The 15271-nt window shown below is 45.3% G+C and overlaps 1 protein-coding gene across 2 annotated transcripts in view; it reads left to right on the forward strand.

The window, feature by feature from the left end:
* The first annotated feature begins 10343 nt into the window (after positions 1–10343).
* tspan15 (tetraspanin 15) overlaps positions 10344–15271 on the forward strand; it is a 202937-nt gene continuing 198009 nt past the window's right edge. For both annotated transcript variants that reach the window (XM_043712236.1, XM_043712237.1), the window contains exon 1: positions 10344–10559. In XM_043712236.1, the coding sequence (XP_043568171.1) occupies positions 10452–10559 (108 nt within the window). In that variant the 5' untranslated portion in view covers positions 10344–10451. The remainder of the gene's footprint in view (positions 10560–15271) is intronic.

A 15271-nucleotide genomic window follows, 5' to 3' on the forward strand; every position in this document is an offset into this window, starting at 1 on the left:
CTATCATCCTCACCTTGACCTCCTTCCACCTATCGCATTTCCAACGTCCCTCCCCCAAGTCCCTCCTCCCTACCTTTTAGCTTAGCCTGTTGGACACACTTTCCTCATTCCTGAAGAAGGGCTCATGCCCGAAACATCGATTCTCCTGCTCCTTGGATGCTGCCTGACCTGCTGCGCTTTTCCAGCAACACATTTTCAGCTCTGATCTCCAGCATCTGCAGTCCTCACTTTCGCCTCATCTAACACCTTAACATTCACTTCCTTCGCCACTGGTGGCAGCAGTGTGTGCAACCGCCAAAGTACATGGAAAGAATTTGCCAAGACTCTTTTTACTGCACTTTCCAAATCAGTGACCTCTCTTACTTAGAAAGCCAGGACAGCAGATACATAGGAATGTATCTGTGTGGGATACTCTTCAGAGGGTCGCTGCAGACATGTTGGGCCAAATGGCCTGTCACCACACTGTAGAGATTCTAACTTCCATAAGGAGGCAAGGAGACTGCCTCTTCACATCCTCAGGTTTGCAATCAGGATCTGTGTATATTATTGAAGCTATAAAGTTAGTGGAAGAGAAACATTAGTGCACCATTTAGGATATCCATGAGGCAAAGGTATTTTTGCAGGTTTGGAGGTGAAAAGTAGACCGCCCTTCTAAAGTAGAAATTTCAGTATTAAAGGCAGAGAACTAACTTTTTTATCCTAGAAGTAGTCAATTAGTTTCTTCAAATCCAGGGGTGACCAATTAATGTCAGTGTGTCTACCAGTTGGTTCATGGCCAGTGGTCAACAAATATAAAACAACATTTAGAGCAGCTCCATTCCTTGACCAAGAGGAGCAGTGATTTTGGCCTCCAGTTCTTGTCAGTTTGCTAGTTAGTGTTCCTTGGCTGGGGGAAGTTAAATCCCCAGGACTGTGGCAAGAGGGAGGTGGTGATCCAGGCAAAAGGCTTGAACTCCTCTGGCAATAAGACCTACCTCTGACCCATTAGAAGTCCAGAAAATTTGTCCCAGTTTATCCTGGTGAAGGATGTTACAATGTAGACTACTGATGAATACATATCCTCCACAAGTCAACAGGATCCATGACCATGAGTAGTATATCATCAGCAAAAGGTGGTAGGCTCAGTGCTCAGCCAAATCACAACAATCTTATTTGCATGAGAAGCAGGAGACTTGTGCAGCTGGAACAGAAATAGCCAGATATGGGACATCCCAACACTTTCTCTGGTATGACACTACTTCTGGGGCAGGAAGGAGCTGTATCACTTGTATAAGATGTGTCACAGTCTAAGCAAATAATGTAAGTAGGGAGGTGGCAAAAGCTTTAAGCTAGTAAAAGCTAAGGAAAGATCTCTAAGAAAGAGATCTCTGATCCCTCTGGTCTTGCCCTGGGGACTTATCAATCTTAAAGTTCGCCAAAGTTTCCAACACATTAACTTTATCAATCTTGATCTGTTCAAACCCATATCCCAGTTTCTCAAAGTTCTCATTCACAACAAGATCCCTTTCCTTAGTGAAAACTGAGGCAAAAAACTCATTTAGGGCTTCCCCTATCTGCTCAGACTCCATGCACAAGTTCCCTATGCTATCCCCAACCGGTCCTACCTTCTCCCTGATCATTCTCTTATTCCTCACGTATGAGTAAAATGCTTTGGGTTCTCCCTAATCCTTCCTGCCGAGTCTTTCTCGTGCCCCCTCCTGGCTCTCCTCAGTCCATTTCTGAGCTCCTTTCTCGCAAGCCTGTAATCCTCTAAAGCTGTGCTAGATCCTTGCTTCCTCCACCTTATGTAAGCTGCCTTCTTCCTTTTGACGAGAAGCTCCTCTGTTCACGTCATCCAAGGCTCCTTAATCTTACACCTTCTTACCTGTCTCAGAGGAACAAATTCGTGCATCACTCACAACAACTACTCCTTAAACAGCCTCTACATGTCTGCTGTGCCCTTTCTGTCGAACAATTGTTCCCAGTCTGTACTTTCCAACTCCTGTCTGATAGCGCCATAATTTCCTTTTCCCCAATTAATGATCTTCCCTCAGTAACTGCTCCTTTCCCTCTCCAAGGTTATGGTAAATGTGAGGCAGTCGTGGTCACTGTCACCAAAGCGTTCTCTCACCGCGACATCTGACACCGGTTCTGGCTCATTGCCGAGGACCAAATCCAAAATGGCCTCTCATCGGCCTGCCTACATACTGAGTAAGGAAACCCTCCTGAACACACCTAACAAAAATGACTCCATCCATACCATCTGCACTAAGGAGGTTCCAGTCGATATTGGGAAAGTTGAAGTCACCCATAACAACAACCTTGCTACATCTACATTTTTCCAAAATCTGCCAGTTTATCAGTTCTTCAATCTCTCTACTGCTATTAGGGGGTCTGTAGAAAACCCCCAATGAGGTGGCTGCTCCCTTGCTGTTCCTAACTTCCACTCATACTGACGCAGTAGGCAAACCTTCCTCACAACCTTCGTTTCTATAGCTGTGACGCACTCTCTGATTAGCAATGCTACACCCCCTCGTCTTTTGCCACCCTCCCTGTTCTTTTTAAACATTCTAAGCCCTGGAACATCAAGCAACTATTCCTGCCCCTGTGAGACCCACATCTCTGTTATGGCCACAACAACATAGCCCCAAGTACTGAACCATGCTCACAAAACAAAAAGAAAAAAAAAAGAGAATGAAGGAGCGAGAGAGTGAAAGTAAGAATGAAAAATGAGAAAATTAAGGGATGAAAAAGTCCCACCACTCCCCCATTTATTTTTCTGTAACCTTCCCCGTGCCGAGTCGTGACAAAGAATCCTGCCGAAACATCAACGCTCCTGGTCCTCGGATGCTGTCTGACCTGCTGTGCTTTTTCCAGTGCCACATGTTATTGACGCTGACTCTCCAGCATCTGCAGTCCTCACTATCTGCCACAGGAAGCAAGAATGAAAGAGAGAGACAGACAGAGATAGATATGGAGAGAGGTAGAGAGCGCAAAAGAGAAACAGTGATAGAAAATGGAGAAAGTATGAGAGGGAAACAATGAGAAAGAGACAGTGTGTGGGCAAGGGCATAGGTGGGGTATGAGGCAATCCACATTGGGGGTGCGGGGTGCACATAGGGGTTCAGCACATGGGGAGAGTGCATGGGAGGAATGCATGGAGAGGATGCATGACAGACAGCATCTGTGGAGGGGATGATGTGGGTTGGAGGCCCATGAAGTGGTGGGGCTGTGCATGTGGGCAAGCCTGTGAGTGGGAGACATGTGATGTAGTATGCACACGCATTCATGGTTACGTATATGTGGGGGTCACCAGTGTGTCTGGGCTCACGCGAGTGTGTGGAGCAGTGAGTGTATGTGTGCATGGGCCATGTGGTGTGGGGAGGAGCTCACGTACAAGGAGTGTTTCCTGGGATTCCTGCATGCATGTGTTGTGTGCACGCGCAGGGGAATTAATGTGTGTCTATGCATGTAGTATGTGTGAGAGACACGTGGGTAAGGGGCTGGGAAGTGAAGGTATATGGGAGCGATGAATGTCTTGTTGTGTGTGTGCTCAGGGTAGAGGTTGGTAATTTGTACATGCAAGGGATCTTTGTGTTTGTGTGGGCCACATGTGTATGCTTTTGTGCAGTGGTGCATGTGCTGGATAGGGGAGGTTGGGAGGTGAGGGGAGGCAGAGTTTGTCCAGGATGATATCGAGTTTATTGACTGTTGTTGCAGCTGCATTCATCCAGGCAAATGGAGAGTATTCAATCACAATCCTGACTTGTGCCTTACAGGTAATGGACAGGCTGTGGGGAGTCAGGAGGTGAATCACTAACTGCATAATTCCTCTTAACCTTTTATCTGTTCTTGTTGCCGCAGCATTTATATAGCTAGTCCAGTTCAATTTCTGGTCAATGGTAAACTCCAGGATGTTGATAGTGGGATAAGCAGCAATGATAATTCCATTGAATATCAAGGGATGATGGTTAGATTCTCATTTATTGGAGGTGATCATTGTCTGGCACTTGTACTGCACAAATGTTACTTGCCACTTGTCCTTCCTCCTATTGTCTATATTGTATAGATCTTACTGCATCCAGAAACTGCATACTTACTGTTTCAGTATCTGAGGAGTCATGAATGGTGCTAAACATCATGCAATCATCAGCAAACATCCTCACTTCTGTTGGGGGAGGGGGTGGTCATTGATGACATAGCTGAGATCAACAGAATAGGAATTAACCTGAAGAACTCCTACAAATGAGATGACTGAACTCTAACAACTTCATTCATCTATCTTCCTTTGTACCAGGTATTACTCCAACCAATGAAGACATTTCTCCTGATTCCCAATGATTCTAGTTGAAACAAACAGATACATTTCTGTATTGTTAAGAATAGGAGAAGCGAAAAAAAGAAAATGAAGCAACTTTGCAAAAATTAGCAATAGCTACTTACCCATGTTGAGCAGCGTACTAGCTCAGAACCATCATCAAAATATCCCCAGAAATCTGTCTCATTCATCAGTTTGATAAAACAGAGATAACAGGTTAGTAAAGATGCCTCGAGAAAGAATAACAGAACTGAAAATGTGTTGCTGGAAAAGCGCAGCAGGTCAGGCAGCATCCAAGGAACAGGAGAATCGACGTTTCGGGCATAAGTCGATTCTCCTGTTCCTTGGACGCTGCCTGACCTGCTGCGCTTTTCCAGCAACACATTTTCAGCTCTGATCTCCAGCATCTGCAGTCCTCACTTTCTCCTCAAAGAAGAACAGAAAACTGGTGAGCTCTATTATTTTCATCCACAATAATACGTATTTTGTAACATATCAGAGATTCAGTAAAGCACCAATTAGTTTTATCAAGGAACTGTCTATATCAGTTTATGTTTTAAGAAAGCAACTCCTTATTTCTCTGCTTCTAACACTGACTACCATTTCATTCCCTGATTTAATCTAATATTAATCAGAGTTGCTATATTCCACATTTTGTTTATGGTGTTGTAATATACTTTGGGCCTTTAAAAGTTATGCACATTTTTGATTCCTTTGAAAGTCACACATTTAAGTTTGAGAATCAAGATAACCAAGGAGAAAGTGAGGACTGCAGATGCTGGAGATCAGAGCTGAAAATGTGTTGTTGGAAAAGCGCAGCAGATCAGGCAGCATCCAAGGAACAGGGGAATCGACGTTTCGGGCATGAGCCCTTCTTCAGGAGGGCTGCCTGACCTGCTGCGCTTTTCCAGCAACACAATCAAGATAACAGAGCCAATATTATAGTGAAAGTCCATCTAGCAGTGGTTTGCACAATGCACCCCCAAGTGCTAAAGTTTGGACAACTTATAGATGTCATATATAAACATTATAGTTTGCTCTGGAACAGCATCATCTTCGAAGCATCTTAAGATTTATGTGGGAGGTTAAACGAACAAACATGAGCATCCAAGACAGACAACACTAGGATAATCTCACACGATAAACTGATATGGACTCAGCATATAATCAGAATGCCTGACAACTTCTTAAGCTGGTATTAATAGATTTGCCAGACAGTTTGATCACACAGGGCTGAAGAAAATGTTCAAGACAATCTTAAAACTTCCATGAAGTCCCATTAACATTGGGAAGCAGATGTTCGATTGCAATTAGAAGGGTGATTCATGGAAAGATGTTTAAACAAGATGAGTCACTGAGATGGTTAAAAACTACTCAAATCAACAATCTGCTCCCAACTCTACCAAATGTTCTCATATTGGGTGAACCTGCAGGTTCATATCCAGTGGGCGGCACGGTGGCACAGCGGTTAGCACTGCTGCCTCACAGCGCCAGAGACCCGGGTTCAATTCCCGACTCAGGCGACTGACTGTGTGGAGTTTGCACGTTCTCCCCGTGTCTGCGTGGGTTTCCTCCGGGTGCTCCGGTTTCCTCCCACAGTCCAAAGATGTGCAGGTCAGGTGAATTGGCTATGCTAAATTGCCTGTAGTGTTAGGTAAAGGGGTAAATGTACGGGAATGGGTGGGTTACGCTTCGGTGGGTCGGTGTGGACTTGTTGGGCCGAAGGGCCTGTTTCCACACTGTAAGTAATCTAATCTAATCTAAGACATCTGTGATCTCACAGCCAACACCAGGCCATTAGCAAGGATGAATCATATTTGAGTTGAAACTTTATTGCTGGAACAGCACAGCAGGTCAGGCAGCATCCAGGGAACAGGAGATTCGACGTTTCGGGCACAGGCCCTTCTTCAGGAATGAGCAGAGAGTGTTCAGCAGGAGAAGATAAAAGGTAGGGAGGAGGGACTTGGAGGAGGGGCGTTGGAAATGTGATAGGTGGAAAGAGGTCAAGGTGAGGGTGATAGGTCGGAGTAGGATGGAGGCGGAGAGGACAAGAAGAAGACTGCAGGACAGGAAGGCGGTGCCGGGCGGGAGGGACTCGGCTGAGACAAGGTGGGGGGAGGGGGGATGAAGAAACTGGTGAAGTCCAAGTTCATCCCCTGTGGTTGGAGGGCTCCCAGTCGGAAGATAAGACGCTCCTCCTCCGACCGTCGCGTTGTTGTGGTTTGGCGGTGGATGAGTCCAATGACCTACATATCCTCGGTGGAGTGGGAGGGGGAGATGAAATGCTGTGCTACAGGGTGGTTGGGTTGGTTCGTCCGGGTGGCCCAGAGGTGCTCTCTGAATCGCTCCGCAAGTAGGCGGCCTGTCTCCCCAATATAGAGGAGGCCACACCGGCTGCAGCGGATGCAGTAGATGATGTGGGTGGAGGTGCAGGGGAATCCGTGGCGGATATGGAAGTTTCCTTTGGGGCCTTGGAGAGAAGTGAGGGGGGAGGTATGGGCGCAAGTGTTGCACCTCCTGCGGGCGCAAGGGAAGGTGCCGGGAGTGGTGTTCATCCTGGTGTTCAGTTATTAGTGGTATACCATAAGGATCTGTTTAGGGGCCACTGCTGTTTGTCATTTTTATACATGACCTGGATGATGGCGTAGAAGGATGGGTTAGTAAATTTACAAATGACTCTAAGGTCGGTCGAGCTGTGGACAGTGCTGAAGGATATTGCTGCTTACAGAGGGACATAGATAAGCTGCAGAGTTGGGCTGAAAGGTGGCAAATGGAGTTTAATGCAGAAAAGTGTGAGGTGATTCATTTTGGAAGAAGTAACAGTAATACAGAGTACTGGGGTAATGGTAAGGTTCTTGCAGTGTGGATGAGCAGAAAGATCTCCGTGTCCATGTACATAGATCCCTGAAAGTTGCCACCCAGGTTAATAGGATTGTTAAGAAGGCATATGAACCATGGGGTTATGTTGCAGCTGTAGGAAACTATGGTGTGGCCGCACTTGGAGTATTGCGTACAGTTCTGGTTACCACATTATAGGAAGGATGTGTAAGTTTTGGAAAAGATGCAGAGGAGATTTATGAGGATATTGTCTGGTATGGAAGGAAGGTCTTCTGAGGAAAGACTGAGTGACCTGAGGCTGTTTTCGTTAGAAGGAAGAGGTTGAGAGGTGACTTAATAGAGATGTGAAAGATGATCAGAGGATTAGATAGTGTTAGCAGAGAGAGACGTTTTCCTCGGATAGTGATGGCTAGCATGAGAGGACATAGCTTTAAATTGAGCGGTGATAGATATAGGACAGATGTCAGAGGGGTAGTTTCTTTACTCAGAGAGTAGTAATGGCGTGAAACTCCCTGCCTGCAACTGTAGTAGACTCACCGACTTTAATGTCTTTTTAAATGGCCATTGGATAAACATATGGATGATAATGCAACAATGCAGGTTAGTTCAGCTTCAGGCTGGTTTCACAGGTCAGCACAACATTGAGGGTCAGAGAGCCTGGACTGTGCTGTAATGTTCTGTGTTCTTTGAAAGCAAGATAATATTTCGAGTCTGGCGATTCTTCATCAGAACTGTTAACAGCTCAGGAAAGGTGGTAATATATTGAAGTGACGTTTGTGGGAAGGGGTTGGTCTTGCACAAGGTGACTTACTTGCCGATTTACTTCCTCCAACCTCAGTATCCAAGGCCTCAGGCACACCTTCCAGGTGAAGCAGCAGCTTACCTGCACTTCTCTCAACTCATTTATTTCATTCACTGCTCAGAATGTGGTCTCCTGTATATCGGGGGAGATGAAACACAGATTTGATGACCGCTTTGCTGAACACCTACACTCTGTCTGTAAAACATGACCCAGAGTTTCCCACTGCCTCCACTTCAACACACCACTGTGTTCCTACACCAACATTTCTGTCCCAGATCTGTTGCAGTGTTCCTTAACGCAAGTTCAAAGAACAACACTTCATTTTCCACTTGGGGATGCTGAACACTCTCTGCTCATTCCTGAAGAAGGGCCTGTGCCCGAAACGTCGAATCTCCTGTTCCCTGGATGCTGCCTGACCTGCTGTGCTGTTCCAGCAATAAAGTTTCAACTTTGATCTCCAGCATCTGCAGACCTCACTTTCTCCTTGAATCATATTTGACATGACAGATTGCCACTTTTTTGCCATCCGGTATTATAGAATTGTTACAGTGGAGAAGTAAGCTCTGTAGCCCATCGTGTCTACCCATCTCTGAGCATTTTGACTTAGTACTGTAAATATATGGCTTACTTGTAAAATAGAAGGCTGGCTGCGAGTGTAAATGTATTCAGCACTCGGAAGCCTGTGGTGACGCTATGTAACGCACGCAGGAGGCGGTCACGTGACGTTCCGTTTCGCGCCCCGGAAGTGTGTGGGGCGGTCACATGACATTCCGTTTCGCGCCCCGTAAGAGTGCGAGGAGGTCACGTGATGCTCCGTTTCGCGGGCAAAAGAAGGTCACGTGGGGTCAGACATCCGGGAATGCGAGGAGGCGGAGAATGGAGTCAGATCAACAGCCAATCAGAAGATAATTCTACCTCAGTGACGTTTTTTATTGTATAAAAGACTGGGTCAGGGACAGAACGGGGTCTTATTTTGAACTGGCACATTTTGTAGTTTGTCAGGGACAAAAAAGTTTAGACCCAGAGCTCTGAATGCTTTATCCACTTACGTTTAAAATAAATTAAGAGTGCGAGACCGAATATCTTCTCCTATTGCTTCATTTAAAGAACACGCAGGACTGACTCACACATATAAGAAAGTAAGTTAGTAGATTGAGCCAAAGTCTGACAGTACCAATCTCCTGCCTTTTTTCTGTAATCCTGCGCATTATTTCTCTTTAAATAATCATCCAATGCCCCAAATGCTCAATTGTACCTGCATCCATTTCAACTCCAGGCAGTATATTCCAAACACAAATTACTTATAAGAGTCCAACAGCACATAAACAGACCCATCAGTCCATGCCGAACATAATCCCAAACTAAACTACACCCACCTGTCTTCTCCTGGCCCACATCCTTCCAACCTTTCCTAAACATGCAATTATCCAAATGTCTTTTAAACCTTGTAATTATGCCCATATCTACCACTTCCACTGGAGGTTCATTCACATGCAAACCACCCTCTGCGTAAAAGAATTTGCCCCAGTTTTTTTTAAATTGTCTCTCCCCTCACCTTTAAAATGTGTCCCACTCTTGAAATCCTCCATCCTCGGAAAAGATACCATTAACCCTACCTATCAACTCCCTACGCTCTAATAAAAAAGTATCATCCTATGCAGCCTTACTTTATAACTCAAACCTTCCATACCCATGATTTGGAGATGCCGGTGTTGGACTGGGGTGTACAAAGTTAAAAATCACACAACACCAGGTTATAGTCCAACAGGTCACCTGATGAAGGAGCGTCGCTCTGAAAGCTAGTGTGCTTCCAATTAAACCTGTTGGACTATAACCTGGTATTGTGTGATTTTTAACTTCCATACCCAGCAACACTAGTAAATCTCTTCTGAAACCTCCAGCTTAACAATATTGTTCCTATAACTAGTCGACCAGAACTCGACACAATACTCCAGAAAAGGTCTCACCAATGTCCTGTACTTCGTGTGTGAAAAACCGTTTCTTCCCCTCCACGCATTTGCTTCTTTTGCAAAATACCTACATTTGAGATTGAGCATTCCTCTAACCCTCCGAATTAAGTTTTCAACATTAACTTTCTGAGCTCTGAAATTTCCACCATACATTTCTTGATGTATGGGATATCAATCATAAGAAAGAATGTTTGAGGATGGATCTTATAAAAAGATCAATTTGTAAATCTGACGTGCCTTTCATGCTCTAAATGTTTACAGATGCTCCAAAAGCCTTATTCCCCAGGGTGCAGTTCCAAACCGTGCCGCGACGCTCCACTTCACCGGCATCTCCCGCGATTGCCGCGTCACTGATCTTTAATTGGTTATTTGAATGTCAATCTAAGATATTCCACCGTTGATTGGTGAGAATTTACCGAGGGGCGGGTGAGTTAAAGCTGGGTGAGGCCTGCCGACAGGTGAACCGGAACCGAAGGTTGTCTTTTTCCAATGTTTGTTGTGGTCACGCGACGGACTAACGGCTGGAACGGAGCGCGCGCCCGCCATGGAGCGCGCGCCTAGGGGGTCCAGGGCAGGGCCGCGCAACCACTGTCAGCGCTTCAACTACATCTGTCTCAAAATCATCCTCATCATTTATTCCACTTTCTTCTGGGTAAGTGGCAACAGGGAGGGGCAGTGGTTGGAATCTGTGCGTGTGCATGACTCACAGCAACTCCGAGTGAGAGTACCTTCTGTCAACACAGAGGGGCCCCACCCAGGAGACCCAAAGGAATGGAGAGATTCCCACCTAGCGTGGTGAGTCTGTACATTAGGGACTCGACATACAGTATCCGGGGAAACATTACAGACAGCCCTTACACAGGTGTCCTAACTCTGGCAGACAACATCCAGAGGTGGCGGCTTGGAGAACCCCGACCCTGAAAAGTTGGTACAAGGCATGTCGTTATTTTGAGGATCTGGCAAGGTCAGTCCCCACCGCAGGGAGAGATCGCAACCAAGGTACACAACATAGTGCTTCCGACCTTGGAGACCCAGTGCGGACTTGACAATGTGTCTGGCGTAGATCATCCCTTGTGTTTTGACACTTCTACTTCACACAAAGTGTTGTGCTTAGTAATAGCAATGGACCTGAAGCCAGAACACTTTGGCATTCATTAAATCTAGCGTTTAGTCTCTTGCTTGCACATATAACAGTACAGTCCTGTACAGACCCTTCAGCCCATGATGTTGTGCTGATGTTTTATCCTATTCTAAGATCAAACTAACCTACATATACTTTTTACTATCATCCATGTGCCTATCCAAGAGTCACTTAAATGTCCCTAATGTGTCTGACTCTACTGAGGAGAAAGTGAGGTCTGCAGATGCTGGAGATCAGAGCTGAAAATGTGTTGCTGGAAAAGCGCAGCAGGTCAGGCAGCATCCAGGGAACAGGAGAAGGGCTGAAGAAGGACTTGTGCCCGAAACGTGGATTCTCCTGTTCCCTGGATGCTGCCTGACCTGTGCTTTTCCAGCAACACATTTTCAGTTATGTCTGACTCTACTACCAATTGCTGGCAGTGCATTCCATGCACCCATCTCTCTCTCTCTCTCTCTCTCCGTGTAAAGGGCCGACCTCTGACATCTTCCTTCAACTTTCCTCCAATCACCTTAAAATTATGTCCTGTCGTGATTGCCATTTCTGCCCTTGGAGAAAGTCTGTGACTATTTGGGGACAGCACGGTGGCTCAGTGGTTAGCACTGCTGCCTCAGTGCCAGGGACCCGGGTTTGATTCCAGCTTGGGGTGACTGTCTGTGTGGAGTTTGCACATCGTCCCAGTGTCTACGTGGGTTTCCTCCCACAGTCCAAAGATGTGCAGGTTTGGTGAATTGGCCATAATGACAGGTGCATTATCAGAGGGAAATGGGTCTGGATGGGTTACTCTTCAGAGGGTCGGTGTGGACTTTTTGGGTAAAAGGGCCTGTATCCACACTGTAGGGAATCTAATCTAATCTATTCACTCTATGCCTCTTATTATCTTGTACACCTCTATCAAGTCGCCTCTCTCCCTTCTTTGCTCCAATGAGAAAAGCTTTCACTCCCTCAGCCTTTCTTATAAGATATACCCTCCAATCCAGGCAGCATCCTGGTAAATCTCCTTTGCACCCTCTCTAAAGTTTCCACATCCTTCCTATAATGAGGTGACCAGAACTGAACAATATTCCAAGTGTGGTCTAACCAGGGCTCTAAAGAGCTACAGCATATCCTTGTGGCTCTTAAGCTAAATCATCCTGCTAATGAAAGCCAGCACACCATATACCTTCTTAACAACTCTATCAATTTGGGTGGCAACTTTCAGGGATATATGAACATGGACCCCAAGATTCCTCTGTTCCTCCATGTGACCAGGAACCCTGCCTTTAACTCTGTAATCAGCATTCAAATTCAATCTTCCGAAATGAATCACTTCACACTTTTCCAGGTTGAACTTCATCTGCTGCATTTCAATCCAGCTCTGTATCCTGTCAATGTCTCTTTGCAACCTACTACAACCTTCCACATGATCCACTACTCTACCAACCTTGTGCAAACTTACTAACCCACCCTTCCATTTCCTCTCCAAGTCATTTATAAAAACCACAAAGAGCAGAGGTCCCAGAACAGATCACTGCTGAACACCAATGGTCACTGAGCTCCAAGCTGGATACTTTCCATCTACTACCAACTTCTGTCTTCTATGGGCCAGCCAATTCTGTATCCAGACAGCCAAATCTCCCTGAATCCCATGCCTCCTTACTTTCTGAATAAGCCTACCATGAGGAACCTTATCAGACACCTTGCTAAAATCCATGTACACCATACCCATTACTCTACCTTTATCAATGTGTTTTGTCCCATCCTCAAAGAATTCAGTAAGGCTTGTGAGCCATGACCTGCTCCTCTCAAAGCCATGCTGACTATATATAATCAAACTATGCTTTTCCGAGTAATCATAAATCCTGTCTTTCCGAATCCTTTCCATTAATTTGCCCACTACAGATGTAAGACTGACTGGTCTGTAAGGTTATCTCTATTCCCTTTCTTGAATAAGTGGAGTAACATTTGCCACCTTCCAATCATCTGGTACTACTCCCAGTGGACAGTGAGGACGCAAAGATCATCGCCAAAGGCGCAGCAATCTCTTCCCTCGCTTCCTGTAGTAACCTTGGGTATATGCCATCTGGCCCGGGGAACTTATCTATCCTTGTGTTTCTCAAAATTTTCAGCACATCCTCCTCCTTAACATTAACTTGTTCGAGCCTATCAGTCTGTTTCACCCTGTCCTCACAAACGTCCGGGTCCTTCTCAGTAGTGAAAACTGAAGCAAAGTATTCATTACCCTCCCCTACCATCTCCAACTCCAAACAAAAGTTCCCTCCTCTATCCCTGATTGACCCTACCCTCTGGCCATCCTCTTGATCCTCACAAGTGTAGAATACCTTCAGGTTTTCCTTAATCCTACCCACTAAAGCTTTTTCATGCCCCCATTTAGCTCTCCTAAGTCTATTCTTCAGTTCCTTCCTGACTTCCGTGCAACCCTCGAGTCCTGTCTGATCCTTGCCTCCTCAATCTTAATTAAGCTTCCTTCTTCCCCTTGACTAGATGTTCCAAATCCCTTGTCACCCATCATCCCTTCCTTGCATCAGTGGGACAAGCCTGTCCAGCATAACCAGCAAGTGCTCCCATAACAACCTCCACATTTCTATCATGCATTTCCCTAAGTTCCTAATTTAGGCTTCCCAATTCCTGCCTAACAGCATTGTAATTCCCCTTCCCCAATTAAATATTTTCCCCTACCGAATGCTGTTATCCTTCTCTGTGACTATAGTAAAGGTCAGGGAGTTGTGATCACTATCACTGAAATGCTCTTTCCCCTGAGAGATCTGACGTGTGGCCTGGTTCATTGCCAAGCACAAAATCCAATATGGCCTCCCCTTTAGGTGGCCTATGTGTGTGTGAGAGAGAGAGAGAGAGAGAAATAAATCCCCAGGGTTGTTTGAAGTTGTTACACATTACAAAGTCCAAATTCAGGCAGACATGAAAGAACGAGTGCACTCTATGTAAACTTTTCATGAGCTCAAGGTACATGCCCCAATTGCAACCAATGAAACAGTCGTGCATTTGAGGGGCAGCCAGTGGGACTGAAGAGATGGTGATAAGGCATTGTATGTGCTTTGGTAGTTGTAGGAAGCATGGCATCCAGTTTATCCACTGCAAGGTCCCACAGTAGATAGTGGGCAAATCGCCAATTGCTTCAGGTCTGAATGATCAGCAAATACCAGGAGACCTATGTTGTCTTTCACAATGCCATGGGATTCTTTATGTTCAGAGGGCAGATTGGACTGATTGAAGTCTTAGCTGAACAATAAGACAGAAGAAGCACTTTTGAAGTGTATTCATTCTTGTAATACAAGAAGCATGACAGCACACAAATTGAAGAATAAATATGGGCCTACTTTGCATTTCCAGGAATAGTGGCATGCGATCTATCCATTCATAAACCAGGCAAATGGGAACCTGATTTGACCGTGAAACCCACAGCATAGCATTCCTTCAGCATTGAATTGATGTCTGACCAACGTTACATACCCAAAATGTAACCCACAGCTCTGTAGCTTAGAGGGAAAAGTTCTAGCAGTAAAGTCAGGCTTTTTATGTGATTTAATTTTTGTATGGTGAATATTAACATCCCTGAGATCTCCTGGCATGCACTTCTCTTCCCAGAAGTGGTTGTGCAAGTGCTCCAGGAGTCTATCTTTGCTGAATTTCAAAATATTGCCAGGGATTCGAGCTACTCCAGAGACTTTTTAATTTTTTCAACTGACAGATGGATTTACGTACTGACTTAGTAGCCTGGAGTCTGACTTTGATGTGGTATTGAGGAATGCAGTTGAAATCGAAATTGAATACTGAATCTTGGTTGATAGGTTCTGCAAAATGTTCTCTCCAGCAAGCACTCACTGCCTGTCTGCCCTTAATCAGCTCTGTTCCATATTTGGTTCTCTGGGATCTTGGAGTCGACATTGCATTTCAAGCCTAGGCTTCATGACCATTAAGGTGATCGATTTATTGTCTGTAACAGTAAAGAATGGTATGTTGTGCAATGAATGCACCTTCATGTTTCAGAAGGGAGTATGCCATGTTTGCCATTGCATTCCTTGGGGAAAAGTTTGAGATTAGGTTATCTGATAATATTGAGATGGTTCCTAAAGGCTCTTTCATGGACCCTATGATCTACCTCACCATGCAGGAAGTTGTTGGAGTGAAATGCCTGAAATTGATTATCATTGTTAGTGATGTTTTCACTGTCCAATGAGTGGAGTTTAGTGGACAAAAAGAGACAG

Source organism: Chiloscyllium plagiosum, chromosome 22, assembly GCF_004010195.1.
Source record: "Chiloscyllium plagiosum isolate BGI_BamShark_2017 chromosome 22, ASM401019v2, whole genome shotgun sequence".
In the NCBI taxonomy this organism is placed as follows: domain Eukaryota; kingdom Metazoa; phylum Chordata; class Chondrichthyes; order Orectolobiformes; family Hemiscylliidae; genus Chiloscyllium; species Chiloscyllium plagiosum.